Source organism: Polypterus senegalus, chromosome 15, assembly GCF_016835505.1.
Source record: "Polypterus senegalus isolate Bchr_013 chromosome 15, ASM1683550v1, whole genome shotgun sequence".
Taxonomy (NCBI): Eukaryota; Metazoa; Chordata; class Cladistia; order Polypteriformes; family Polypteridae; genus Polypterus; species Polypterus senegalus.
Window position 1 is genome coordinate 122,936,462 of NC_053168.1, and position 27,530 is coordinate 122,963,991.

The window sequence follows — 27,530 nt, forward strand, 5'->3', positions numbered from 1 at the left end:
TCCCTCGTCACCAATTCCAACTGCGAAATTCCAGGGGAGAACAGGTGACATTCACATACTCTTTCTCCTGGTATTTTGCTTAATGAACTAGAGATTTTTAACTGTAACTCATCACCTGACTGAATGCTTTGTGAGCAGTATCAGGTATTGGCCATTGTAATCCCTAAGCAGATGTTCGTTCTATCTATCTATCTATCTATCTATCTATCTATCTATCTATCTATCTATCTATCTATCTATCTATCTATCTATCTATCTATCTATCTAGCCAACTATACTAAAATTAAAGTATATCTATCTGCCTGCCTGCCCTTTTCATTATCTATCTGTGTGTCTGTCTGCCTGCCTATCCATCCCTCCTTTCCCAGTTTATTGCTTCAAATGACATTATGTCTGCTATCGCTTTTGCTTTGGATGCACCAATTAAATACAATTTTCTAATTAAATGGAAGAGAGAATCTAGCTAACTGTGGCTTCAGCTCAGTATCTGTCAGCATCATGCCTGTGTGCCTGGACTCTGCCCAGATGTTCTTTGGAAGCCATCTGTCCAACCGCAAGCTGTGTGTTTATTAACAAATCACCCTCAGGGGTTACTCAGTGTCTTGTATGCGACATGGCAGTTTGGCACAGCAGTGCTTTCATAGTTAATTGGTTGCCCGTTTGAATTTCTCATGCCTGTCAAAGTAACCCCTGGTCCTTTGTCGGTCACTGTGGCCTAACATTTAAAATGTGGGTAATGGGGGTGCCTACGTTGCTGCTTGGAATAGGAAAGATGAAGTTGACAACTCACTAGTGAAACTACACAACCTCTGGTAAGGGGAATCAAAAGCTGCGTTGTGTTTGTGCTGCTGGACATGTGGACAGGATGCCCCCATCTAAAGTAATTACCTATACAATTTTCAGGCTGGGTGTTTATGTTTAGGGCCCCATTTAGACAATCCTAGGACTCCCCCAGTATACTGCTAAATAAAGGACATGTGTTAGCAAAGGCCAACGTTGATATTCTACCAATCCTGACTTGGTCAGGACTTGTATCAAATCTGTGGCATACATGTGATCATATGAAACAAGGCAGCCTTATTTAAGGTTCATAGACTTGGTAACAAGTGAACCGGGTATTGAAAATTAAGGAAATTGTGTTTTTACAAGCAAGCTGTTAATCTGCTGATGAAGCTTTTAAGAACAGTAAAACTGTGGTAGCCTAAGCTTTTAGACCCTTCCTATTTTGTATTTGCTGGTCTCTTTTCTCAGTTTCTCACACATAGATCTGTGTATGGCTGAATTTTAAATACAGTATGTAGAAGTAGAAAAAGTGCAGTGTCATGGCTGCTACAAGTCAGTCGGTGACAAGAGTCAGCGTCTTCTGTTCTCTGCCAATTACTTTATCAAAATGCACAGGTTAGGATGTGTGGCTGCAGCACATTATTACTACGCTTCTTTTAACTTCACCTGTTTGTTGTCTTGAAATTTTGAACACTTACTCACTTCCAATGACAATACATGAATCAATAATCCGTTTCACTAATTTATCAATTAATCCATATAAATTAAGAAATGAAATTTTCATATGAAGAATAGTTCAAGATTTCACCAATAGATGTCGCTAGTAACAGATAGAGATATTAAAGGAAGTGTTAAAATAGCGATTACAAAATTATACTAAAACAAACCCAAGACTAAAAAGTTGAAAATAATATATATATGTTATGGCCAGTTCCCGAATTGACCGGCCGTTCATTTTGGCCGAGAGGTGTGGCCAAAGTCCAAATTACTAGAAATGTCCAGTGTATATGCTACTTTGGCTGGCCATTTTGCAAAGTGGTGAGAACTCCCTGGCCAAAATCCAATGCACTGATGTAAAACTGTCTGTTCAAGGTGCGAAGATGCTTAAAAACTTTCAGATGCAGATTCAGAAGTGAGTTTTCCATTCTGCACGATAAACTGCTCAAGGCTGGTCTTGTCCAGAAAGCGGACGCCACTTGAGACGGCCTTCCCCTCGCCCAAACACTAACCTTAAGGTCAGTAAAATAGGTCCCTGATGTTAAGTCACTATTTTAGGGCTAAAATAACAGAAATGTGAAACCTACTTATATACCTAATCTTAATTACAAGAACCAAGTGGCGTCCACTTTCTGAACAAGAGCCGCCAAGGCTACACTCGATGCAATTGCACTACTAAGTGCGCAACAAATCGCTGCTCATGCCTTTTTTCTTACGACTTTGGCCGATTGCCCCATGCCATTTCGCAAACTGGCTGGCCAAATCACAAAATCGAGGAAAAGATCAGACATTGGCCAGTCAGTTTACAGTGACATTGACCATTTTCCCGATTTGGCCGGACACTTCCCACTTTGGCTGATTTCTAGTTTTGGCTGTAACACATATATATACGAGGGGGGACCCAAAAATAACCGGAAATATTTTTAAAACGTGTTTAATTTAATTTTCTGTACAAACTACAATTAGTCTCCTTCAAAGTATTCTCTATTGGCTGAAATACACTTATCTAACCGTTTGTTCCATTGTTCGAAACATTTTTAAATTCGTCTGAAGTAATGCCCGTTAATGCTATGGTCATTTCTTGTTTTACCTCTTCGATGTCAGCAAAACGCCTTCCTTTCAAGTCTTCTTTCATCCGAGGGAACAAAAAGAAATCACATGGAGCTAAATCCGGGGAGTAGGGTGGGTGGTTCAGGGCTGTCATACCGTTTCAATAACAATAGTTTCTGCAACACTTTTTTCAAGAAGAAAACAAAATTTCACTGCTGCACGTTGCTCACGATAATCAACCATCGTAAAAAAAAGACGCACGAAACTACTTTTACAAAATTCACTGAACACAAGCACAACCTTCCAGACTGATGGCACTTGGCAGACTGACTTGTGAGGAGTGTAACTAGATCGCCCTAGCGGCCCAACCACGTACTACAAGTACCAACCTAACAACAACAAAATTCCAGTTATTTTTGGGTCCCCCCTCGTGTGTGTGTATGTATATATATATATATATACTGCTCAAAAGAGGAACACTTTTTAATCAGAGTATAGCATAAAGTCAATGAAACTTCTGGGATATTAATCTGGTCAGTTAAGTAGCAGAGGGGGTTGTTAATCAGTTTCAGCTGCTTTGGTGTTAATGAAATTAACAACAGATGCACCAGAGGGGCAACAATGAGATGACCCCCAAAACAGGAATAGTTTAACAGGTGGAGGCCACTGACATTTTTCCCTCCTCATCTTTTCTGACTGTTTCTTCACTAGTTTTGCATTTGGCTACAGTCAGTGTCACTACTGGTAGCATGAGGCGATACCTGACCCTACAGAGGTTGCACAGGTAGTCCAACTTCTCCAGGATGGCACATCAATACGTGTCATTGCCAGAAGGTTTGCTGTGTCTCCCTGCACAGTCTCAAGGGCATGGAGGAGATTCTAGGAGACAAGCAGTTACTCTAGAAGAGCTGGAGAGGGCCATAGAAGGTCCATAGCCCATCAGCAGGACCAGTATCTGCTCCTTTGGGCAAGGAGGAACAGGATGAGCACTGCCAGATTCCTACAAAATGACCTCCAGCAGGCCACTGGTGTGAATGTCTCTGACCAAACAACCAGAAAGACTTCATGAGGGTGACCCAAGGGCCCCATGTCCTCTAATGGGCCCTGAGCTCACTGCCCAGCAGCATGCAGCTCGATTGGCATTCGCCATAGAATACCAGAATTGGCAGATGCACCACTGGTGCCCTGTGCTTTTACAGATGAGAGCAGGTTCACCCTGAGCACGTGACAGAAGTGAAAGGGTCTGGAGAAGCCATGGAGAACATTATGCTGCCTGTAACATCATTCAGCATGAGCAGTTTGGTGGTGGGTTAATGATTGTCTGGGGAGGCATATCCATGGAGGGTCACACAGACCGCTACAGGCTTGACAAAGGCACCTTGGCTGCCATTAGGTATCAGGATGAAATCCTTGGACCCATTGTCAGACCCTATGCTGGTACAGTGGCTCCTGGTGCACGACAGTTCCTGGCCTCATGTGGTGAGAGTATGCAGGCAGTTCCTGGAGGATGAAGGAATTGATACCATTGACTGGCCACCACACTTTCCTGACCTAAATCCAATAGAACACCTCTGGGACATTATGTTTTGATCCATCCAATGCCACCAGGTTGCACCTCAGACTGTCCAGGAGCTCAGTGATGCCCTGGTCCAGATCTGGGAGGAGATCCCCCACAACACCATCTGTCATCTCATTAGGAGCATGCACCGATGTTGTCAGGCATGTATACAAGAACACAGGGGCCATACAAAGTGCTGCGCACAATTTGAGTTGCTGCAATTAAATTTTGGCAAAATGGACTAGCCTGCCACATAATTTTTCACTCTGATTTTTGGGCGCCTTTGAATTCAGGGCTCTGTAGGTTGATCATTTTCATTTCCATCAAACGATGTGGCATCCTTTCGTTCCTAACACATTACCCAGTCTATATCAGTATAGATATCCAGGAGGATTTCTTTTTCCCATTGAGATCTGATGTGTTTTCAAAGTGTTCCTTTAATTTTTTGAGCAGTTTTATATATATATATATATATATATATATATATATATATATATATATATAAACACTTTTTAAAAACCACACTTATATTAAGTTAAAAAGTGTACTAAAACGGAAAAAATAAGTCTCTCTTACATCACTCGTAAAAGAAAAGCGTGGGCACTTTTCATCAATCGACATTCAATAAACACTTCTTAAAAACTTAGCAGAAGCGCCCACCTTTTATTTTACGAGTGATGTATGAGAGGGCGGCATGGTGGCGCAGTGGGTAGCACTGCTGCCTCGCAGTTAGGAGACCTGGGTTTGCTTCCCGGGTCCTCCTTGCGTGGAGTTTGCATGTTTTCCCCGTGTCTGCGTGGGTTTCCTCCCACAGTCCAAAGACATGCAGGTTAGATCCATTGGCGATTCTAAATTGTCTCTAGTATGTGCTTGGTGTGTGTGTGCACCCTGTGGTGGGCTGACGCCCTGCCCGGGGTTTGTTTCCTGTCTTGCGCCCTGTGCTGACTGGGATTAGCTCCAGCAGACCCCCGTGACCCTGTAGTTAGGATATAGTGGGTTGAATAATGGATGAGAGACTTATTTTTAACTTTTTAGTACACTTTTTAACTTAATATAAGCATGGTTTTTAAAAAGTATTTTTAATATATATATACATATATACATATATACATATATATATATATATATATATATATATATATATATATATATATATATATATATATATATTATATTTTTATTGGATTTTCAGGTAACAAACAGTTATGTTATTAATAAGATATGAATTTGTATTTTTTCCCTTTGGGTATATCAGCGTAATTTAGAAATGTCTTTGAAGTGTTGGAATGTCATATTTGTCAAGGAGGAATTGCAGTAAATTAAATTTTGATTACTCATGAATTCTGATGAGTATACCAGTATTTACATAAGCAAACCATAATAACACTGGTTTTTTTTTTACCAATAATTAAATACTAGATTTCTTTTTAGGCTTGTATTTTTTGTTTAATCTGTTTGAATTTTTCTCATGAGTGTGGACGCTTGTCTCTAACATATTTGGTATGTTCAGTTTAGTCGATTGTAAGCTGCGTTCTTCTAACGGTCAGAGATTCACATTCTTGCGTATTCCTCTTCTAAATAAGCTGCCTCTGGTTTTTAAAGACTCCACATGTGTCCCTGCCTCTTAAATGAGAAGCATGGTATCGTTTGGCCTCTCTGATAAGCAGTGAATGATTCCCATGGGGATGTACATGATAGATCCATCTGGATAGGAATTAGTTTCAATAAATAAAATCTATATATGAGGACAGGTGGTTGACATAATTGTCATCTCTCAACATAAGTGGATTATAGTTCCTTGAGCAAGGAGGGATTTTCCTGTAACTGGTGGTTCCATAATGAATAAAGCGTGATTCAAGATATAAATGGCATCATCATCATCATCATCATCATCACATGACTAGACGAATAGGAGCGTAATGCTGACCATGAAGAAATAATCAGTTCATGAATAATTGATGTCCTCTGGAGAAAATCAAGCAAAGCTTTTTATGTGGATAATTTGTTAGTTTTAGGAAACCTTGCATCAATTCTAGAGAAGATTTACAGCCATGGGTTGATGGCTGAATTAAGAATAGAATTTAATACCACAGGCTAGTATTGTTTAACGGACGTACGTTAGGAGTTCAAGAACAAAGTGAACCATGAACTCATAACCAAACTAGCTAGGATCATAAACATTACCTTGAATTGGTTTTGCGTCAATTCACAGTAGACTTCCAAATGCAAGTGCATTTAGGCCACTAGAATTGGAAATCAGTTGAAAAACGATAAAAGGTATTGAGTTGTGTATGAAGTACCCAACTCCCCTTAGGTTTGGATTGAAGGCTAAAGTGGCATAAATGCCGTTCCCATCCCTTATTTATTCTAAAATGGTTCTTTGAGTATAAGTCAGTCAAAGTGATATTTGATTTGAGATCACTGAGATGAGTTACAACTTAAGTTGACATTGCGTTTACATTCCAACAAAAAAAACTTGATTGAACAGTCAGATTTATATTTTCCTTTAGTTTTAGAAGTGGGGTTTTTTTAACAAAAACTATCCACACTTGTCCTTTCAGATCTGTCCGTACGAAAACAATGTATGTTGTAGCTGTTTGCCTACACTGGGGATGAGTGCATCACAGGAAACACGAAGAGAAAGTGTCATCCATGCTAGACACTCATTTACAGTTTGAGTTTACACGTACATAACAGCAATGTGAACAACAACAAAAGCAGATTGTTTGGTTTGGACTTACAATGAGATCGAATTGTTATTGACAGTAACCTATGAGTATAAGGAAGGAAAATAATCGGCGAAGTTCCATGAAATAAACAGAAAACAATTAATGTATGATTAGAGTCTGTGTCTTCACAGCTCTCTGTTTTCATCCATTTGTACTGCAAGGCTGACCTGGCATTTCCACAAACTTGTGCCTCTGGAGAGCATTTTCAAAAGTCGCTGTGTTTTAGGGGGTTAAAACTCTGGGGTAGTGTTGATGAAAGATGAAAATGGAGACAAATGTCTGAGTTTTTAAATGGAAATGTAGTTGTGTGGACGTAGCTTTAAGCATTGCAAATATGTACGATTCTAATTAACATTACGATTGTGTATTTTTCCATATAGCAAGTGAAACAGACAAAAGCCGCTAAATGTAAAAGTCATCAATAGTGATCCATCTTGAAAGACTCTCCAAAACAAGGAAGAAACAAAACTTCAAAAGTGTCCATGTTCTCTCTAGCATGGCATCTTTTGTTGTGGACAGTCCTATAGTTCTGTTGGATAACAATTTAAATTCTTACTTGAAGAATACTTTGCGTAATTTAATTAAAATGAATGCAAAATTAAACCATAAATCAATGGTAAAGAGCAAGAAATAAAGAAAAAACAGAAATGAATCCAAATATATAATAGTAGTGATAATGATAATCTGGTCAGGTCAGGTTGGGGAGCATGCACTGGTACAGCGTGTTACTGCACCCACCACACGACGAAACAGCTCGGGATCCTGGTTGGCAAAAGGCAGACACGCGGTCCACTCCCACCCTCCGAAAATGACCGGGCGTCCCCATGGCTTGGTCCAGCCACTCGGGTCTTCAACAATGAGAATCCTGCGAGCCGGATCACCTTTGGGGAATCGCGCTAAATGGCCGAAGTGCAGTAACTGATGCTTTCTCAAAAATTTTGTAGTCTTAAATCTATACTAATAAAAGGCAAAGCCCTCACTGAATGACTGACTCATCACTAATTCTCCAACTTCCCATGTAGGTAGAAGGCTGAAATTTGGCAGGCTCATTCCTTACAGCTTACTTACAAAAGTTGGGCAGATTTCATTTCGAAATTCTACGCGTAAGGGTCATAACTGGAAGCTATTTTTCTGCATACGCTGTAATGGAGTTCAGCTGGAAAGCCGTGGGGGGCGGAGTTTCTTGTGACATCATCACGCCTCCCACGTAATCAGGTGAACTGACTGTCAACGCACTACGTATAAAACCAGGAAGAGCTCCAAAACGCGCTGAAGAAAACATGCAGTATATAATTGAGAAGGCAGCAAAACAATAAGAAGCGAGCGAGTGACATATACACTGAATCCTCCAGGCACTACTTACAAAAGGTTACATTGACGATCGCACAGATGAGAAACTTCGATGCATGTGCTCCATAACGCATTAAAAAAAGGTTACATTGGGGAACTTGTGTCAGTGCATGATTTCCTGGTACACCGATTACATTGATCAGCGCTTCCCAAAACCTGACGGTCATAACTAGAACCTTCTTTCCTATACAGTACTGTATACGGCCATAGCGGCCAGCTCTCTCGCCGTGGGAGGCGTGGCGGCTGAAGGAATTTGCTTAGCATATTCATAAGTAAGGCTGCTGCGCAACTCAGCACGCCTCGACAATCGCACAGATGAGTATAAAAAAAATAATGCATTTAATCACAGTTTCAATTCCAAGCAAAGGGGAACTTGTGTCAATGCATGATTTCCTGGTACACCGATTACATTGATTAGCGCTTCCCAAACCCTGAGTATATAAAGACGGTGTTGGAATATTTCGGAATATATAATATAAGCGCTGGATAGTCAAAACTTCCAAAACTGTTGATCCCTGTAAATAGTTTATAGTATAACAACACTATAATCTGTTGTAGCACGAGCGTTAATTAGCGTCACACCTCACAACCTGCGTGTACCACGTTTTTGGCTCTAACGGTAGAAGCGCGGTGGATGCTGTGGGGGTAAGTTCTGGTTTCTGTTTCTTTCCCGATATTTTTTTTTCCATTTACTTTGTGTTAATAATTTATAATCGATTTAATTTATTACTTAATGGGCAGAGGAAAGAAGACGTGTATGTGACACTCTATTTCTTTCTTTTTGTTTTGCAAAGATATGCTATATAAATATATATATATTTTTTCTTTTCATTTGTTAAGAATAGATATGACAACAACACTCATATCAATGACAAAACAATTACATTAACAATCATGTTATGTTTTTTTTTTTAATTTTTCCTTTTCTTTTTCATAACTTCTTTTACACACTACTTCTCCGCTGCGAAGCGCGGGTATTCTGCTATAAAATATAAAAATAAAGAACATAGATAAATAATAGTGATATTAAATTTCTAGTAGTATACTTCTTAAAGGTTATCAGAAAATAAATTAAGGCCAATACAGTTAAAAATATTACCTTCATCATTTGCACAATTTACACCAGTGGGCACTTTCTCAAAAAATTCACAAAAAATGTTAATCTCATGGTTTCGTGGAGAGCTTAATTATTCACACTCAATGGTGTCCATAGGGGATCAACGCTGGATAGTGATAAATGAAGTGAAACAAGTCCACAGAAAAAAATTCTCATTTACTTCGTGTCACATAATCCACATGTCTGATATCCATATGTACGGTCAAAACGTGAGCAACGTGTCCATTTTTTGGCTAAAATATTATTAACGGTTACTTCCTGAAAGCTTCGTATTAAATGTCAACAGGAAGGATGTTCTTCCCACAGTGCTGTATGTTTGAATGAAAGACCGGTTTCCTCACCAGTGAACAGAGGTGAGGGGAAGAGACAGATCTTCAATTCTAACATACAGAATTGTGGGAATGAAGTCTTCCTTGTTGACATTTAATGCGGAGCTTTCAGGAATTAACCGTTAATAGCAAACAATGCACAATTTTTTGCATATTTTAACCTTACAAATGGAGATGAGGTTTATGTGACACAAACTACATGAGAATTTTTGTTTTTTCTGTGGACTTTTTTTCACTTCGTAGGGCACTCTCCAGGATTGATCCGCTATCGTTGTCGTTGAGCTTGAATATTCAATATTTATTTTGTCCATAAAAACATGAGATTCAAAATTTTTCTCACCCATTACTATGTGTTGCATTGGGTAAGTAACATTTAACTCTTTGAGGGCTAAATATGTTTTTCCAAAAAACATAATTTTCTGAAAAGCAATGGCTTCACACAGAAATTAACACAAAACATCTGTTGCTGCATGCTGTGGCCGCCAGTTTGCCAAGAATTTGTGGCAGGCATGCTGCCAGACTGTCTTTGTGTGTTTGGGGCAGCAGCAGCGGTCACGGTCACAGTGCATTGCGATCTGGTTTCTACATCTTAAGTGACAGTCCTCCCAGGTGAACAGTGCCGTTGGCATGTCAGCTACATGAACCTGTTCAGCACCACGATTAGCTGGGGACCAGTTAGCTAAAGCTGAAACCTCACATTCGTTTTCGATCACTTGTATCAAAATCGGAGTCCGACAATGTCATAGTCCAATTCAGAGAGAATAGGCAAAACGTCGTCCACAAAGTATTTTGCTTTACACATCCACTTTGATCTCTCGCTAGATGTCAGTGCCATTTTTGCCTTTGTTTGCACCTTGTTACTCGCAGGAGTGCAGGAAGTCTTGGTCAAAACCAATGAAGCAAACTTTCCTTATAGCAAAGAGAGTCCAACTAAAACATAATGGTTGGTTTTGTTACAGTTTACAGTTGATTACCATCGTCAACTCCTCCTTTTGACAAAAGTTGACATCGGCCCTGAAGGAGTTAAAAAAAACTAGCATTTTTGAGTGGAGAATTCCTTTAAAGTGTTTGGGACATTTCGATTATACGACTAAATTACTTCACGAGTTTATTGCGCACCTCGAATAACGCAAGAGTTTTTTTAGGAACATTTTGATTTTGTTTTCTGTTGTCCGGAGTTGTTGTCCGCAGACTTCTCTTCTAGGAAGAACTTTTTGTTTAACTCCATTCTACATGACAAACATGAAATTAAAAACTTTTGTCAGTCATCACTACAGACTCCATGGGTAAGGAACATGTCAAATAAAATATGCCATTTCCGTGTGGAGTGTTTGCTTAAACAGTTTCACACAGGAAATATTCAATTTAAGGTTATAGTTTAGCACTAGGAATTGGATCAAGATAAGATGGTTGGATGAGCAAAGAAAGAAAAAGTAATTGAATCAATAATTACCAAGCAAAGGGAACAAAAGGATACACATCCTTTCCTCAAGCTTTCATGAACTGGCAGTAAAGTTGAACGTTAGGTAAGCTGATTTGTGGTTTGAATTCCATAAAATGAAGTTGATCCTTACGGCGGAGAGTGTTGGCATAAAGTTTACTCTGTATATCTGACAGCATTACTGCTTCTGCTTCTATTAGGCCTTTTTGACAGAATAGTAAATAATGAAAGTGGGGCTGTTGTTAACTTTAGTTTAAATCGCATGTACCACTTCTCTGTGGTGTGTCCTTTCAGAAACTCTTCCGCCTTCTCAGGAGTCATACAAAGTACATTTTAGCCTTGAAAGTAATCATTAGATAAGCATGGTAGGTTAATGCATACCGGATATCCGAGCCCTGCAGTTGTTTCTTAATCTCATTGAAATAGACACATCTCTGTGCCAAGTCTGTGCTGAAACCTGGGCACAGGGCCAGTGCCAGGGAAAAATCTGTGGGAGAGTTGGGCATCAGAAATTCCATGGAGTCGGTGCAGCAGCACTAAAATAGCAGCAAATACTTACTACTAAACTTATTACTATTAAACTTACTTAATCAATGGAGTTTTCACTTTCCTGTCGTGAACCTCTTCTCAAACCCAGACTAAGACCTCCACAGGACCCTGGGTGATTTAGCTCCTTAACAGAGAGTTGACCACACTTTTAACAATGCTTCGCATGGACTCCCAGTCGTTTAATGCAGCATGGTGTTTTTCCATTGATTCTCAGTTGTTTCATTGAGCTGGGGGTGTCCGACGGTTCCCCCTCTTGGTCATTTCGGCATATTAATGCAGCACAATATTTTTCACAGAGATTCAGTCGTTTCATCAACCAAGATCCCCCTTCATCATTTCGCCACGTGGAGACTCTGTTGTTTCATCGAGTTTAGTGAGGTTCATAAAAAGGTCCACTTTGCCATTATAGACACCTGGGTGCGCACCCAGAACCCTCTGTTGGCAGATCCACCCCTGCATTTTCTGAAGAAAAAAGTAATATGGCCATGCCTACACAGATTCAATGATCTTCAGAACAACTAATAGCAAACTACGCATGGAATAGCCACGTCTGCAGTAATTAGGTAGCTCAGTTCACTTGCTAAACAGAGATCAGAAATAAAACTGGCAGAAATATACTTTACCCCATGACTAATCTACTAATGTTCAAAACAAATACTCAAAAATGATAAAGACTTGCTGGTAGGCATCTGCTGGAGTGGTGTAAAGCATGCAGCCATGGCACTCTGGAGCAGTGGAAACATGTTCTCTGGGGGGATACATCACACTGCACTATCTGGGAGTCAATACAGTACAAAATATCATCTTCATCATTTCAAAAATGTATACCAGTGGGCACTTTAAAGGAATTCTCCACCCAAAAATTCTATATTTTTTGCAATATCACTTACCCCATGTTGTTTGTAGTGGTGGCCAACTAAAAAATGTAATCTCATGGTTGTGTGGAGAACTTCATTATTCACGCTCAATGGCGTCCATGGGAGATCAATGCTGGCAGAAATATACTTTACCCCATGACTAATCCAGTAATGTACAAAACAAATACTCAAAAGCTACAAACCGGATTCCAAACAAGTTGGGACACTAAACAAATTGTGAATAAAAACTGAATGCAATGATGTGGAGATGGCAAATGTCAATATTTTATTTGTAATAGAACGTAGATGACAGATCAAACGTTTAATCCGAGTAAATGTATCATTTTAAAGGAAAAATATGTTGATTCAAAATTTCACGGTGTCAACAAATCCCCAAAAAGTTGGGACAAGTAGCAATAAGAGGCTGGAAAAAGTAAATTTGAGCATAACGAAGAGCTGGAAGACCAATAAACACTAATTAGGTCAATTGGCAACATGATTGGGTATAAAAAGAGCTTCTCAGAGTGGCAGTGTCTCTCAGAAGCCAAGATGGGTAGAGGATCACCAATTCCCACAATGTTGTGCAGAAAGATAGTGGAGCAATATCAGAAAGGTGTTACCCAGCGAAAAATTGCAAAGACTTTGCATCTATCATCATCAACTGTGCATAACATCATCCGAAGATTCAGAAAATCTGGAACAATCTCTGTGCGTAAGGGTCAAGGCCATAAAACCATACTGGATGCCCGTGATCTCCGGGCCCTTAAACGACACTGCACCACAAACAGGAATGCTACTGTAAAGGAAATCACAGAATGGGCTCAGGAATACTTCCAGAAACCATTGTCAGTGAACACAATCCACCGTGCCATCCGCCGTTGCCAGCTGAAACTCTACAGTGCAAAGAAGAAGCCATTTCTAAGCAAGATCCACAAGCTCAGGCGTTGTCACTGGGCCAGGGATCATTTAAAATGGAGTGTGGCAAAATGGAAGACTGTTCTGTGGTCAGACGAGTCACGATTCAAGTTCTTTTGGAAATCTGGGACGCCATGTCATCCGGACCAAAGAGGACAAGGACAACCCAAGTTGTTATCAACGCTCAGTTCAGAAGCCTGCATCTCTGATGGTATGGGGTTGCATGAGTGCGTGTGGCATGGGCAGCTTGCATGTCTGGAAAGGCACCATCAATGCAGAAAAATATATTCAGGTTCTAGAACAACATATGCTCCCATCCAGACGTCATCTCTTTCAGGGAAGACCCTGCATTTTTCAACAAGATAATGCCAGACCACATTCTGCATCAATCACAACATCATGGCTGCGTAGGAGAAGGATCCGGGTACTGAAATGGCCAGTCTGCAGTCCAGATCTTTCACCTACAGAGAACATTTGGCGCATCATAAAGAGGAAGGTGCGACAAAGAAGGCCCAAGACGATTGAACAGTTAGAGGCCTGTATTAGACAAGAATGGGAGAGCATTCCTATTTCTAAACTTGAGAAACTGGTCTCCTCGGTCCCCAGACGTCTGTTGAGTGTTGTAAGAAGAAGGGGAGATGCCACACAGTGGTGAAAATGGCCTTGTCCCAACTTTTTTGGGATTTGTTGACACCATGAAATTCTGAATCAACATATTTTTCCCTTAAAATGATACATTTTCTCAGTTTAAACTTTTGTTCCGTGATTTATGTTCTATTCTGAATAAAATATTAGAAGTTGGCACCTCCACATCATTGCATTCAGTTTTTATTCACGATTTGTATAGTGTCCCAACTTTTTTGGAATCTGGTTTGTATAAAGACTTGCTGGTAGGCATCTGCTGGAGTGGTGTAAAGCATGCAGCCATGGAACTCGGGAGCAGTGGAAACGTGTTCTCTGGGGGGATGAATCACGCTGCACTATCTGGGAGTCTGGATTGGCAGATGCCAGGAGAACACTTGGAGAACGTCACCTTCTGGACTGCACAATGACTGCTGTAAAGTTTGGTGGAGAAGACATAATGGTCTGGTGGGGCTGTTTTTCATGGTTTGGGCTTGATCCCTTGGTTCCATTGTAGGGTACTGTTAATGCCAAGACATACAAAGACATTTTAGACAATTATGTGCCTCCAACATTGTGGCAACAGTTTCTGCTCCATTGCGACTATACCCCTGTGACCAAATCCAGATCCATAAAGAAATGGAGGAACCCGAGTGGCCTACACAGAGCCCTGACCTCATGAGTAGAAACATCAATTATTAGATCTCCTTGTCCAACATCAGTACCTGACCTCTCATATTCTTTTTTTGGCTTAATGGGCACAAATTAGGTGGATTGGTGGCTCTGAAGCTAGGGATCTGCACTGGCAATCGGAAGGTTGCCAGTTTGAATCCCATAAATGTCAAAAGGGACTCTGCTCTGTTGGGCCCTTGAGCAAGGTCCTTAACCTGCAATTGCTGAGCGCTTTGAATAGTGAGAAAAGCGCTATATAGATGCAAAGAATTATAATTAAAGAATTAAATTCTCACTGGCACAGTGCAATATCTTGTGGAAAGAAGAGTGGAGGCTGTTAAAGCTGCGAAGTGGGGGCAACTCCATAATAATGGCCTTGGCTTTGGAATGGGTTGTCCAACAAGCTCATATAGGTGTGATGGTCAGGAGTCCACAAACATTTGGCCATATAGCACATGTGTAAACATTACAACCGGCAATATCAGTAATGTTTTTTTTCTTCGTTTTTTTACAATACTAACAAAATCAGCTGAAGTAATCTGCTTGATGCCACCCAGTATGCCAAGACCTCCATAAACTGGAAATCCCATCTGTCTTGTGCTTTCTGGTTTAGTCTCCTTAACCGCTAAGCCCCAGTTCTTGCTGTTCTTTCCTCTTCTGTGTCTTGTAATATTAAGCGGGTTTTTGTAGCATGCGCTAGCTTGTTTAGAAATGTTGCTGCCAAGTGTCGCTGTGGATGTGTTGGGTGTTTTCCTGATTGCACTTGCTTGCTAAATAATGTGTTTGTGTAATAAAGTTGGGAGGGAGAGTTTGAAGTATGGAATAACATAAAGGCGACAATTATTAGACAAAAACACACGTAGTCGAGGTCTGTCTGTTATATAAATGAGTTGGCAATCTTAAAAGCATCCGTCGTAAAGTGTCCACACCAAAGTAGCTTTAGGTTCCTCTTACAACTTGTGTTTCTTTCGTTACTGAGGGATTTTCATTTCATTAAGTAAGATATGAGAAAACAAAGAAACCCAACTGAAACTAGAAGACAAGATGGTCATTTCCTTCTGAACGGTCACCGTTTCTTTTTAATTTTGTTACTCTTCACCTTTTATTTTTGTATGGCACCTTTCTGTTCTGGACCCTGTCACGTCATGCTTCACTAATACTGAGCCTGCAATCGTAGGTCGAGTGCAGAGTCTGGCCTGATGTAAATGGCTGTGTCCTGTAAGTGACCAGTGCTCTGTCCTGGGCTAATTCTGACCTTCTGTCCAGTGATACCATGATGGACTCCACTTACCCACAAAGCAGCTTTGATCAAACATCTGGAGAATAGCTAGCTACATGTCAAATGCCACTAGATCAGGGGTCCTCAGCTCCGGTCCTGGAGGGCTGCAGTGGCTGCAGGTTTTCATTCTAACCCTTTTCTTAATTAGTGGCCAGTTTTTGCTCCTAATTAACTTCTTTTTAATTCATTTTAACTCTTTAAGGGGTAGTTTTCCCCCCTTTTATCCGTTTCTTGAAAAGCCCACAAAGCAATGGTTTCACACCTAAATTAACATAAAATACTTATGTAATGTATTACAGATGAGACCTTATAGCACGTAAATTCACACAATTATTACATACCTGTTTGTCTCATCACTCATAAGCTGAAAAGCACTTAATGGAGAAAAACAGCATGAAGTAGTCAAATGGCTGGTAATCCATTGTGTCCACTAGCATGAAGTCCAGTTGCCAGTTTGCCTCCCACAGATCTACGTCTGTGTAGTCCTCCCAGGGCGAACCTTGCCGTAAGTACATCAGCTACATGAGCGTGTTCAGCACTTCGATCAGCTGGGGACTGATCAGCTGATGTAGGTACCTGACTTTCATTTTCCAGATTGTTTCCATCAAATAAGTTTGATAAGTCTCTGTGTAGTCCTCTCAGGTAAATGCTGCCATAAACACATCATCTGGTGACCGATCAGCTGATGTAGGTACTTGACTTTCATTTTCCAGATTGTTTCCATCAAATAAGTTTGATAAGTCTCTGTGTAGTCCTCCCAGGTAAACACTGGCATAAACGCATCATCTAGTGACCGATCAGCTAATGTAGGTACCTGACTTTCGTTTTCGATCTACAGATCAGTTGCATCAAAATCGGAGTTCGATAAGTCAGAGTCCAATTCAGCAAGAATACTAAATAAATAAAACATGCGTAACATTTTGCTTTGCATATTCACTTTGCTCTGTCGCCTGATTTCGATGCCATTCTAGACATCATTCAGTCTGTACTACTTACACACTCAGGGATTCTACATCAAGAGTTTCAACCCTTAACTTAATGGTAAGTTTTATTGACATTTACAGCTTTTATTGCCCTCTGCCTCTGGATGTCGACTTTATCTGCCCTCAACCCCTTGGGTCGACAAAAATCGATATCCACTCCAAAAGAGTTAACAGGCTTGCTGTTGAAGACTCAGACCCCTTAATCGTTTCTTTTTCCTTAATTAGCAGCCACACAATAATGAGATACAAAATGAACCAAAAACAGGACCAGCAAACTGTATCCATCATACAATATCTGAAAATAAAGAAAGGTGAAGATCTGTTGATCTGCTCAGGTCCACAAAACATTTTAACAATGTTTAACAAAAATCAACAATTTTGGAAATCTCTGCTATCGCACAATGAGGGCAGCAGCAAGCCATGGAATTAAACAACGGGTTAAATGAACAACAAGAGTCAACGACTAATTAAGCAACCAGTTGGAGTTTGAGGCCCTGACTTAGGTGGTCTTCTGTTGGCTCACTCACTTCACACTTCATTTCTGTTTGGGTGTCATTTAAGGAAGGAAATGAAGAAATTCAGAGGAACAAGGAAGAAATTCAAGGGAACAAATCTTACAAAAAAAAAAGTCAATTAAAATTGAAAAGAAATTAAATAGCAGCAAACATAGGTCACTAATTAAGAAAAGGGTTACAATGAAAACCTGTAATCACTGCGGCCCTCCAGGACAGAGTTGGAGACGCCTGCGCTAGAACAAAATCTTCATTTTAACAATTTTTTTTAACCTTTCCAATAGAACTGATGTTAACAAACCTCATTACATCAAAGTCTACTTTATCTGAATATGATTTATTGTTTTTCTAATAAATTACAGTCCAGCATACATGGTAGCGTGTTACTAACCTGAATTGGTCCGAGGACTTTATCTCTTTGATAAAATTAGTAGCTGAATATGTAAATGTAAAGTGTCCAGACTGTTCATTGTGTCATCTCACATATACACTTTCAATAGCCATGTGCTCTAACACCTACCATTTTTCTTCCTTCATTTAGGAGCCGACAATCCTTGAAAGTCAGAGAGCATAAAGTTTTAGGCCCATATGTGGATGGCTTGTCTCAGCTTGCTGTTACCAACTTTGAGGTATGGAATCGATGTCTATCTACAGCATACGTGGGTCTGGGGGTTTTTGACCCTTGTAATGATCATTGATGCCAGACATGGTGGGTTTGCCTTCTTCGAGAAAATGCTGCCTTCCTGGGATTGTCACATGCTGCAACCTCAAGACTTTGCAAAGAATGGTTCAATAAAAAAAAACAGCAGTGGGCAGTAGCACTTTGTTAATGGTAGAGGCCAGAAGAGAATGGCCAAACTCCTTCAAACTAACAGAAAAGCCACAGATACTCTTAAAATAACTTTTTGCAACATTGATGTGCAGAAGGCCATATATGAACAGCCAAAAATGTTGGACCTTGAAATGGATGGGCTACAGTTGCAAAAGCCTGTGCTGGGTATCATCTCTGCCATCTAAGAACAGGAAGATGAGTCTGTCTGTCTCTCTCTTGATAGATAGATAGATAGATAGATAGAGAAAGGCACTATATAAATAAGGATAGATAGTGAAAGGCACTATATCGATTGATTATATGTTACGACCAAAACCTGAAATCGGGCAAAGCAGGAAGTGTCCGGCCAAATCGGGAAATGGCCAATGTCGCTGTAAATTGACCAGCCAATTTGGCCAGCCAGTTTGCGAAATAGCATGGGGCGATCCGCCAAAGTTGAAAGAAAAAAATTCATGAGCAGCGATTTGTTGCACACTTAGTAGTGCAATTACATCGAGTGTAGCCTTGGCAGCTCCAAGCGGACTCCACTTGGTTGTTTCACAATAATTAAGATTAGGTATATAAGTAGGTTTCACATTTCTGTTATCATTTTAGCCCTAAAATAGTGACTTAACATCAGGGACCTATTTTATCGACCTTAAGGTTAGTGTTTGGGCGAAGGGAAGGCCGTCTATAGTAGCGTCCGCTTTCTGAACAAGACCTGCGGACAGTCTTACATCAGCACATCGAATTTTGGCCAGGGAGTTCTTGCCACTTCACAAAATGGTCAACCAAAGTAGCATATACACTGGTCATTTCTAGTAATTCGGACTTTGGCCACACCTCTTGGCCAAAATGCGAAATGGCCGGCCAATATATAATATATACACACACATATACTGCTGGCCATTAAAAAGGAAACACCAAGAAAAGTGTATGAGATATCAAAGTGATATTTATGTGGCAGATTACTTACGATACATGATCTACATGATTAGAAGTACAGCTCGGTCATGCAAACAGAATGTACAATAATCAGTCTTTAGAGTATCCTCCAGAAATGGAAGAAAGCACTTGTTGATGCTTCCTTTGCAAACAGTATTAGTCACTGGCATGCCTGTCATCATACAACCATGTCCCAAGTGTGCTTACTGGGAACAAATCTGGTGAAAACTGGCACATGGTGCTTATCCAGGAACTGTTGGGCGTTTCATGCCATGTTTAGTCAACAATTGTCCTGTTGAAATTTAGTAACAGGGATTCTCTGTCTTCAGATAGGGTAACACCTCAGCCTCCAAACCCACTATGATATATCGCTGACTGGTCAAGAGACCCACAATGTGTGTGGGGCAGGAATGGGAGTTGAAACCCATTGGCACCCTGCACTATATAACACCTAGTGGTGGACCTGTATGGCACTGCAGAATGCATGCCTCCAGGAGCCTTTCATTGTGGTGTCTCCATACATGGATCTGTCCTACATGATGCAGTAAATTGAATTGGGACCCATCTGAAAACACAGTGTAATGCCTCTCATCCTGCCACTAGCAGCAATCTTGGAACCATTGTGGTCACAGACACCTGTGGTTAAGGGTCAAGGGTGTCTGATGCAAGGGGCGGCGAGTGAGTAGGACCCTCTGCTGCAAACATTGTTGAGGAGTGCATGCAGACACCCTTTGAGGTGTGACAGACCTCAGCTATTGGGTTAGGATACGTGATACATGATGTGGCCATTTGGTCCATCACTTGGAAGCACACAAGATGTTTGTCTACCCATTTGTTTGTGCATGACCACACTTAATTGGCTCTGACCCATTTTCTAGCCACTGACATCATTTTTTCGTCACTGTGCTTGCATTCCATCCAACATGAGTGTCCATGTCCAGAACAGGGTAATCTGCATTCCCACAATTCTTTGCTCAAAGTCCTAGAGCTGGATGTATGGTTGTAGTTCTCATCACTAGGACATGTTTGGTCCCTTTGAGTACACTGACTGCCAGCAGTCATTCAGTGAGGTTCCTTTTGTAGATTCCTTATACACCCACTGTGGGAAACTCCAGGGGGCGCCACTCACACACATCATTTGCTGTGTTTAGAATCCTTGTCACACTCTACCGCGACATACCCATCCTACAAGGTTCAGATCAATATGAAACATTTTTCTCAGCATTTCAATTTTAATGACCAGCAGTTGCCAGCAATTTCTCTTTCTTTATCCATCTACAGTATATAAAGAGAGATATTTTTAATAATTAGTGTGCAAGCAGCTTAAAGGCCAATTAAAGACATGGTGGTAGAAATTTAACAGGCAGCTTTGAGCTTTAAATTCCTTTGCTTTAGCTAATGTGCCACAATGGGAAAAAATGTTAAATCCTGGAGAAGCCACTCCAGTTCGCCTACCGTCCTAACAGATCGACGGAGGACGTCATTTCCCACGTACTGCACACCACCCTCAGTCATGTGGACAACAAACAGGGGAACTATGTGAGATTGTTGTTCATAGTTTAGCATTCAATACAATAATACCCAGAAGACTGTTTGCAAAACTGAGGGACTCAACAACCGCTAATGTGCATTGGTGCTGGACTTCCTCACACGCAGAACACAGGCAGTGAGAGTTGGTAACTGTGTTTCCAACAGCATCACCATCAACACAGGAGCTCCACAAGGATGTGTTCTTAGCCCCATGTTTTACTCCCTCTACCCCCATGATTGCATGGCCACGTATTCCTCCAACACTATCGTGAAGTTTGCAGATGACACGGTAGTACTGGGCTTCATCGCAAACAACGATGAGACGGCCTACATGGATGAAGTTGCGAACCTGACATTGTGGTGCCAGGAAAACTGTCTCCAGCTCAACGTCGGCAAAACCAAGGAGCTGGTGGTAGACTTCAGCAGGAGACATTAACGGGACTCCAGTGGAAAGGGTGAACAGCTTTAAATACCTGGGGGTTCACATCTCCAAGAACCTGACATGGTCTGAACACATCCAAGTTCAGACCAAAAGGGCAAAGCGGAGACTCTACCATCTCAGACAGCTTAGGAAGTTTGGGGTCTCTTCAGGGATTCTAAAGACTTTCTACTCTGGGGCTGTGGAAAGTATCCTGACACAGAACATTACATCCTGGTTTGGAAACTTCTGTGTTCAGGACTGTAAAGCCCTACAAAGAGTGATCCGTGCAGTGGAACCCTGCTGCAGGTCAGCTCTACCATCTATGCAGGACATTTACACCAGAAGATGCAGGACCAGAGTTCTCAGGATTATCGAAGACTCATCTCATCCTAGCAATAGCCTCTTTTAAAATCAGGCAAAAGGTTTTGTAGCATCCTGGCAATGGACAGAGAGACTCAGAAGGAGTTTCTATCCTCAAGCCATAAGACTGTTAAATCAGAACATGCCATCTCATCCATGACCCTCCACATACTTAGACTGGACTGTAATTATATCATGATGTCTACCCTTGCCTTGTTCCGGAATTGACCTGTCCGTTAACTATGCACCTGTCTAACTTTGGTTTTGCACAATAATCGCTGCACTATTGCACCTTAACACTTAATTCTACTTTATTTCACTTAATTTTACTTATTTATTTATTTCCTATTATATTATATTTCAATCTAGAACTTTTTGTTAATCTAACTGATATTTTTCTAACTTTCCACAGTTTTTGATAAAGCGTATCAGGATACATTTCACTGCGTGTTGTCCTTTATAACTATGCATGTGACGAATAAAGAATCTTGAGATCTTAAGTTACGCTTCACCCTAGGCAGACCTCACCACAAATCTTGTGGCAATTTTTGTTTGCTCTTCTGCTGAATCAGTTGTAAGAATAGAAGTTATGACCTTTTCAGGCCTCCAATAATTGTCTTATTGCTAGAATCTGAGATGAATGAATCAGTTTTCTCTTGTGTAGAAATATTATTCAGTGTTTTTAAATTCAAAAAATACAGGGTGATTCAAAAAGATTCATCCGATTTTTAAAATGACTTATTTTACAGAACAATGCAGTAAATTTTTAATGGTTTAGGTGAGCGTAACATTTATTATGTGATTTTTACAAGTGCTCAATATGACCTCCTGCAGCAGGACGGACAACATCAACACGATTGTCAAATTCATCCCATACTTGATTGAGCATGTCTGGTGTCACTGTACTCACGGCTTTCAGAGATCATCCAGTGTTCTTGGGAGTGGTGGCACATAAACAGAATCCTTAACGTACCCCCACACAAAAAATGTCACACGGCGTGAGATCTGGTAATCTTGGGGGCCCCAAGTGAAGTGGCCATTATGCCCAAGCTAGCGATGAGGCAGCTCGTTGTTGAGAAATGCTCATCTCCTCGCAGACTGAAAGGAGCCATCTTCTGGTGACAGTCAGATACTCTGTGACAACCCTTTTTCGGTTGGTATGTGATTTGTTCCTAGGTGCCTCACGGTTGTAAAAATATGGCACTTTGAAATCCGATGAATCTTTTCAAATCACCCTGCATTTAGAAAGGTGAAATACAAGGAGAGGCTGAAGGGACCTGTCCATAAAGGTAAAATGAGAACCCCCTATCTAGACAGAGGGTAGCCATCCATGATGAATGAAATGGCCTCCACACATTTCATAGTCCTCTCTTATGTGTTATTTTTCTATGTTGTAATTTCCTAGGATATTGAATCTCTGATGTCAGAAGGTAATAAATCCCGGACTGTTGCTGCCACGAATATGAACGAAGAAAGCAGCCGTTCCCATGCAGTTTTTAGTATAATTGTAACTCAGACACTTTATGATCTACAATCGGGGGTAAGTGTGACTATCTACAAATCTGTCTAGACGTGACATTCCTCTGAAAGTATGTTTTTATGGAAATTTCTGTTCCACATCCCCTTGCTTTGCATCAGTCCGGTGATTACTTTGTCCCAATTACAAGCTTTATAGTCCGGGTTACAGTTTTCAGGCACAAGTCAACTGGAATTGGTGTTCCTTTTACTCACTTTTATATGTCACTCGAGCAGTCAAATCATATACAGAACCTCATGAATGTCTTCTGAGGATGCTGTCGGGTAAAATATGAAGTTCAAAATACATAAAAATAGAAAAGTGATCTTGTCACTATTTTCAGGTTCTCTCCACAAATACATGAATTTTCCTGATAGTGCCACAGTTTTGTTTATGCATCCCAAACTTGTATGTTAGGTCATGGCATTTTTGATTAGGGCAGCATATTTAGTGAAAAGAATAAAGGAAAGAACTGAACTTTGACTAAGAAAATAGAGGGGAACGTCACTAAAGCCGATGTCACATTGCAACTCATGTCGAAGAGGATGTCAGACTTGACGACTTGAGTTGCAGATATTGTTGCCGGAACATGTCAGATTACGTGACTACTGTAGAAATCACAGGAGATGACATATTAGACAATGTCAGCTTTCCAACAGGTTTACATTTCCAAAGTATCGTAAGCACACCCTTTTCTGTGACAACCAAAAATGGACTTCCTAACCTAGCTGGTGCTGGATGAATGCTTTCTAGGTACAGTGAGTTTAGTCACAATCTTACCCCCTTTATTCCTACCTTATCTCTCTATTATATAAAAAAAACCTTAGGATGAGACAAGACTTTTTCAGAGAGATAATTTCAAGTCCCGTGAGACAAGACTTTGTGCCAAGAGATGAATTGAAAACCTAACAGGTCGAAGCGGGGGTGGAAATAAAAGACAAACAGTGAAAGAAGAAAAGACAAAGAGTTGAAGACAAAGTAGAATGTTGTAAAGACGTTAAAAAAAACATTGGCGCGATACACGTGCAGAACAGGTTAGAGATTATGAAAGTACGAAAATTCGAAAGTCTCAAAAAACTGATAGTAAAGATCGCATTAGCACTTGCAAATGGAAATTATTACTCTGTGAAATAACGGAATAGCGAAAGAGATTGAATATATGGACATAGGTAATATGACAGAAGTATGTAGATACTGTTCAGTTTTAAAGTTAAAGTTGGAGTCTTGTAGATCATCTGATTCGTATTGCCAACAGAGAAAAGTAGTGTTTTTTCCGAATGAAGAAGCGTATCCACGAGAAATAAAAGATTTGTTATTTGGTGAAAGTGAAATCCACAAACACTACAGGCAAAATATCCAAATCTACAATAATTTGTTCATGTTCACATCATATAGTGCTCAAAACGTAGATTTACATGATTCAGGACCATACGTTATGAGAATCTGTGGTCCCGCAACAATTAAAGCTATGACAAGTTTAATTTCAAAGAAACCACAATTCGGTCAGGTTTATATTTATGATCACGGAGAAGCAATGCAACATACAATCGAAAGAGTTAAACGAGCGGACATATTAGAAATTCCACAGCCAATATTAAATACAAATCCATACATCCAAATGTATCGCACTTTACACGAAATTTATCTTAAAAACACACGGAGAAAGAAGTTTTCTTGGATTTCTATATGAATCTGAAAGATCACGGTCGCATTTATAATAAACCAACATGTGACGAATTGTCTGCAATAATAGTTTCGAAAGACAAAGTTGATTTTCGTGTTTATCCAAAAGCATAGCACAATTCATCTCAAGCCCACATTGGGGTTGGCGAGCGAAGCGAGTAGGGGGCAGAGCCCCCTAGTCTCTAAAATATAAGATATCAGGCAGATGATTCCCTCTTGTGTTTATCAGTTCAAAACATCTTCATATTTTATTACTCGTATCTATAGTATATGCCCTGTGCTGTGAACTAGAGAGTTCCTAAACACAGTAGTCCTGAAAATGCCCACTAGAGGAGGGGAAAGGTCAAACCCTGACTAGTCACATCAATGGCAAACGTAGAATGTTTATAAATAAAATGATTTATTTTTACAAAAATGTCCCATGGCACAAAAAAATTAGCTCAGAGGAGCACAAAGGCAAAAGGAGTTGCCTGAAACAAGAAGGCAATCCAGAAGCAAGCAAGTCTTTGGAATGGTCAAGAGACACAGGACATAGATCAAAAATCCAGAAAAATCAGTAATCAAAACAGAAGCAATAAACATCAGAGGACTCCCCAACACCAGTGCATTCAATGAACTGCAAGAGACTGTGGGTTTTTCTCAGCCTCTACAAATCTGAGGGTGGTCACTTGAGGTGGGACCACCTACAAAACACTTGGCAAAGAGAACATTAGAACTATGTAGACGAGAACAGGCCATTTAACCCAACAAAGCTCACTAGTCCTATCCACTTATTTCTTCCAAAAAACATCAAGTCGAAGTTTGAAAGTCTCTAACGTCTTACTGTCTACCTCACTACTTGGTAGCTTATTCCATGTGTCTATCGTTCTCTGTGTAAAGAAAAACTTCCTAATGTTTGTGCGAAATTTACCCTTAAATTTCCAACTGTGTCCCCGTGTTCTTGATGAACTCACTTTAAAGTCGCTGTCTCGATCCACTGGACTAATTCCCTTCATAATTTTAAACACTTCCATCAGGTCTCCTCTTAATCTTCTTTTACTTAAACTGTAAAGGCTCAGCTCTTTTAATCTTTCCTCATAATTCAACCCCTGTAGCCCCTGAATCAGCCTAGTCACTCTTCTCGGGATCTTTTCTAGTGCTGCTATGTCCTTTTTGAATCCTGGAAACCAAAACTGCACACAGTATTCAAGATGAGGTGAGGCCTCACCAGTGTGTTATAAAGGTTGAGCAGAACATCCCTGGACTTGTACTGCACACATCAAGGCGCTATATAACCTGACATTCTGTTTTCCTTCTTAATGGCTTCTGAACACTGTCTGGAAGTCGATAGCTTAGAGTCCACTAAGACTCCTAAATCCTTCTCATAAGGTGTACTCTCGATTTTCCGACCGCCCATTGTGTATTCAAACCTAATATTTTTACTTCCTATGTATAAGAAGAAGAAGTACATATATGTATAGAAACAAAATGATCAACAAAGTTAATAGAAATAATGATCACAACAGGCACTAATGAGAAACCTGAACTCCTACCTTGAGGGAAAGTCCTGGCAGAAATATAACCAACACTCTGCACAGCCAGCTGAGCGCTCCTTGGTTGTTAGCTCTTATGCACACAGAGGCCGCTCCTACAGCTTAAGACAAATTCCAACCTTTCTGATTTTGTCACGGTGAGTGGCCGACTAGTTGGAATGGAGTCGCCGGTTATGTCAGTGTACATGACTGCCTGCATCTCCCCGAAATTATGTAAATGATGACTCGCGACAGAAAAAAGCTGTAAAAGTCGTGTTATGTGATAACTTGTGGAACTCCAGCCTCACGAGATTGCACACTCTGTTATCTGGGACATTCTATAGTTTAAACCACAGCAGTTCATTTGTTTAATGTTCTTTTGTTTTCAAGAACTCTGGAGAAAAAGTTAGCAAAATAAGTTTGGTGGACTTGGCTGGAAGTGAGCGGGTGTCCAAAACCGGTGCAGCAGGAGAGCGTCTGAAGGAAGGCAGCAATATAAACAAGTAAGAAGTCATGTTTATTGTACTTCACGTATTGTTCTGCAGTCAGCTGGAGTTCAGGTTTTGGGCTTTATACTCGGCTCTCGCTCCTCGATTTTCTGAACGTTTTTCTCAAAGCAAACTGTTAGTTTACTTCTTCACTTTAACTCTTTAATGAACAGGTGTATAAAGAGAGCAAAGTGTTAGTAATTTTAGAATAACTGTCCATCACTATGCTGTTAGAGGAATTCTGTTCTTATCATTGTCTCTCCTGTGTTGTCAGATCCCTCACCACTTTAGGCCTGGTCATTTCTGCACTTGCGGACCAGTCTGCTGGGAAAGGAAAAAACAAGTTTGTGCCTTACAGAGATTCCGTCCTCACTTGGTTGCTCAAGGTGAGTCATTGGTTTTCATTTTGTGTGAATTTCTTTTCTTTTCTTGTTAATTCAAATATTTAGAACAAGTATAAATTAGAAACAAAGCGTTACAAAAAAGTGTAGAAGTTAATGAATTAACATAGCACTCTCACGCTGTCGTAGTCCAGTGTTTATCAACCAGTGGGTTGCATTTTCCTGTTCTTCATAATGGTAGTGGGTCACAGCGGGTTGTCAAAAGACTAGCATTGCCACACAATATATTTGTGTTTCTTGTTCTGACGTGCTCAATTCGCAAAGGGGGAACCACACTCTGTTGATCGTCTTTGATTCACTAGTGAGTCACAAAGACGCGGACATGTAAAATAGCGGATAGCAATATGACAGACGCTGAGAAATATTGTGTTGGGGTCCATGTAACACAAGAGCCAGTAATGG

At 40.4% G+C, this 27,530-nt stretch overlaps 1 protein-coding gene across 6 annotated transcripts in view; it reads left to right on the forward strand.

Annotated features, from left to right (window-relative positions):
- The window catches only part of kif13a (kinesin family member 13A), a 231,391-nt gene that overhangs the window by 79,764 nt on the left and 124,097 nt on the right, over window positions 1–27,530 (forward strand). For all 6 annotated transcript variants that reach the window (XR_005630696.1, XM_039737010.1, XM_039737011.1 and 3 more), the window contains exons 7-10: window positions 18,004–18,091; window positions 22,935–23,069; window positions 26,630–26,742; window positions 27,002–27,113. Coding sequence is in view for 5 of the 6 variants with exons in the window: in XM_039737010.1 (XP_039592944.1) it covers window positions 18,004–18,091; window positions 22,935–23,069; window positions 26,630–26,742; window positions 27,002–27,113 (448 nt within the window). In the remaining variant the exon portion in view is untranslated. The remainder of the gene's footprint in view (window positions 1–18,003; window positions 18,092–22,934; window positions 23,070–26,629; window positions 26,743–27,001; window positions 27,114–27,530) is intronic.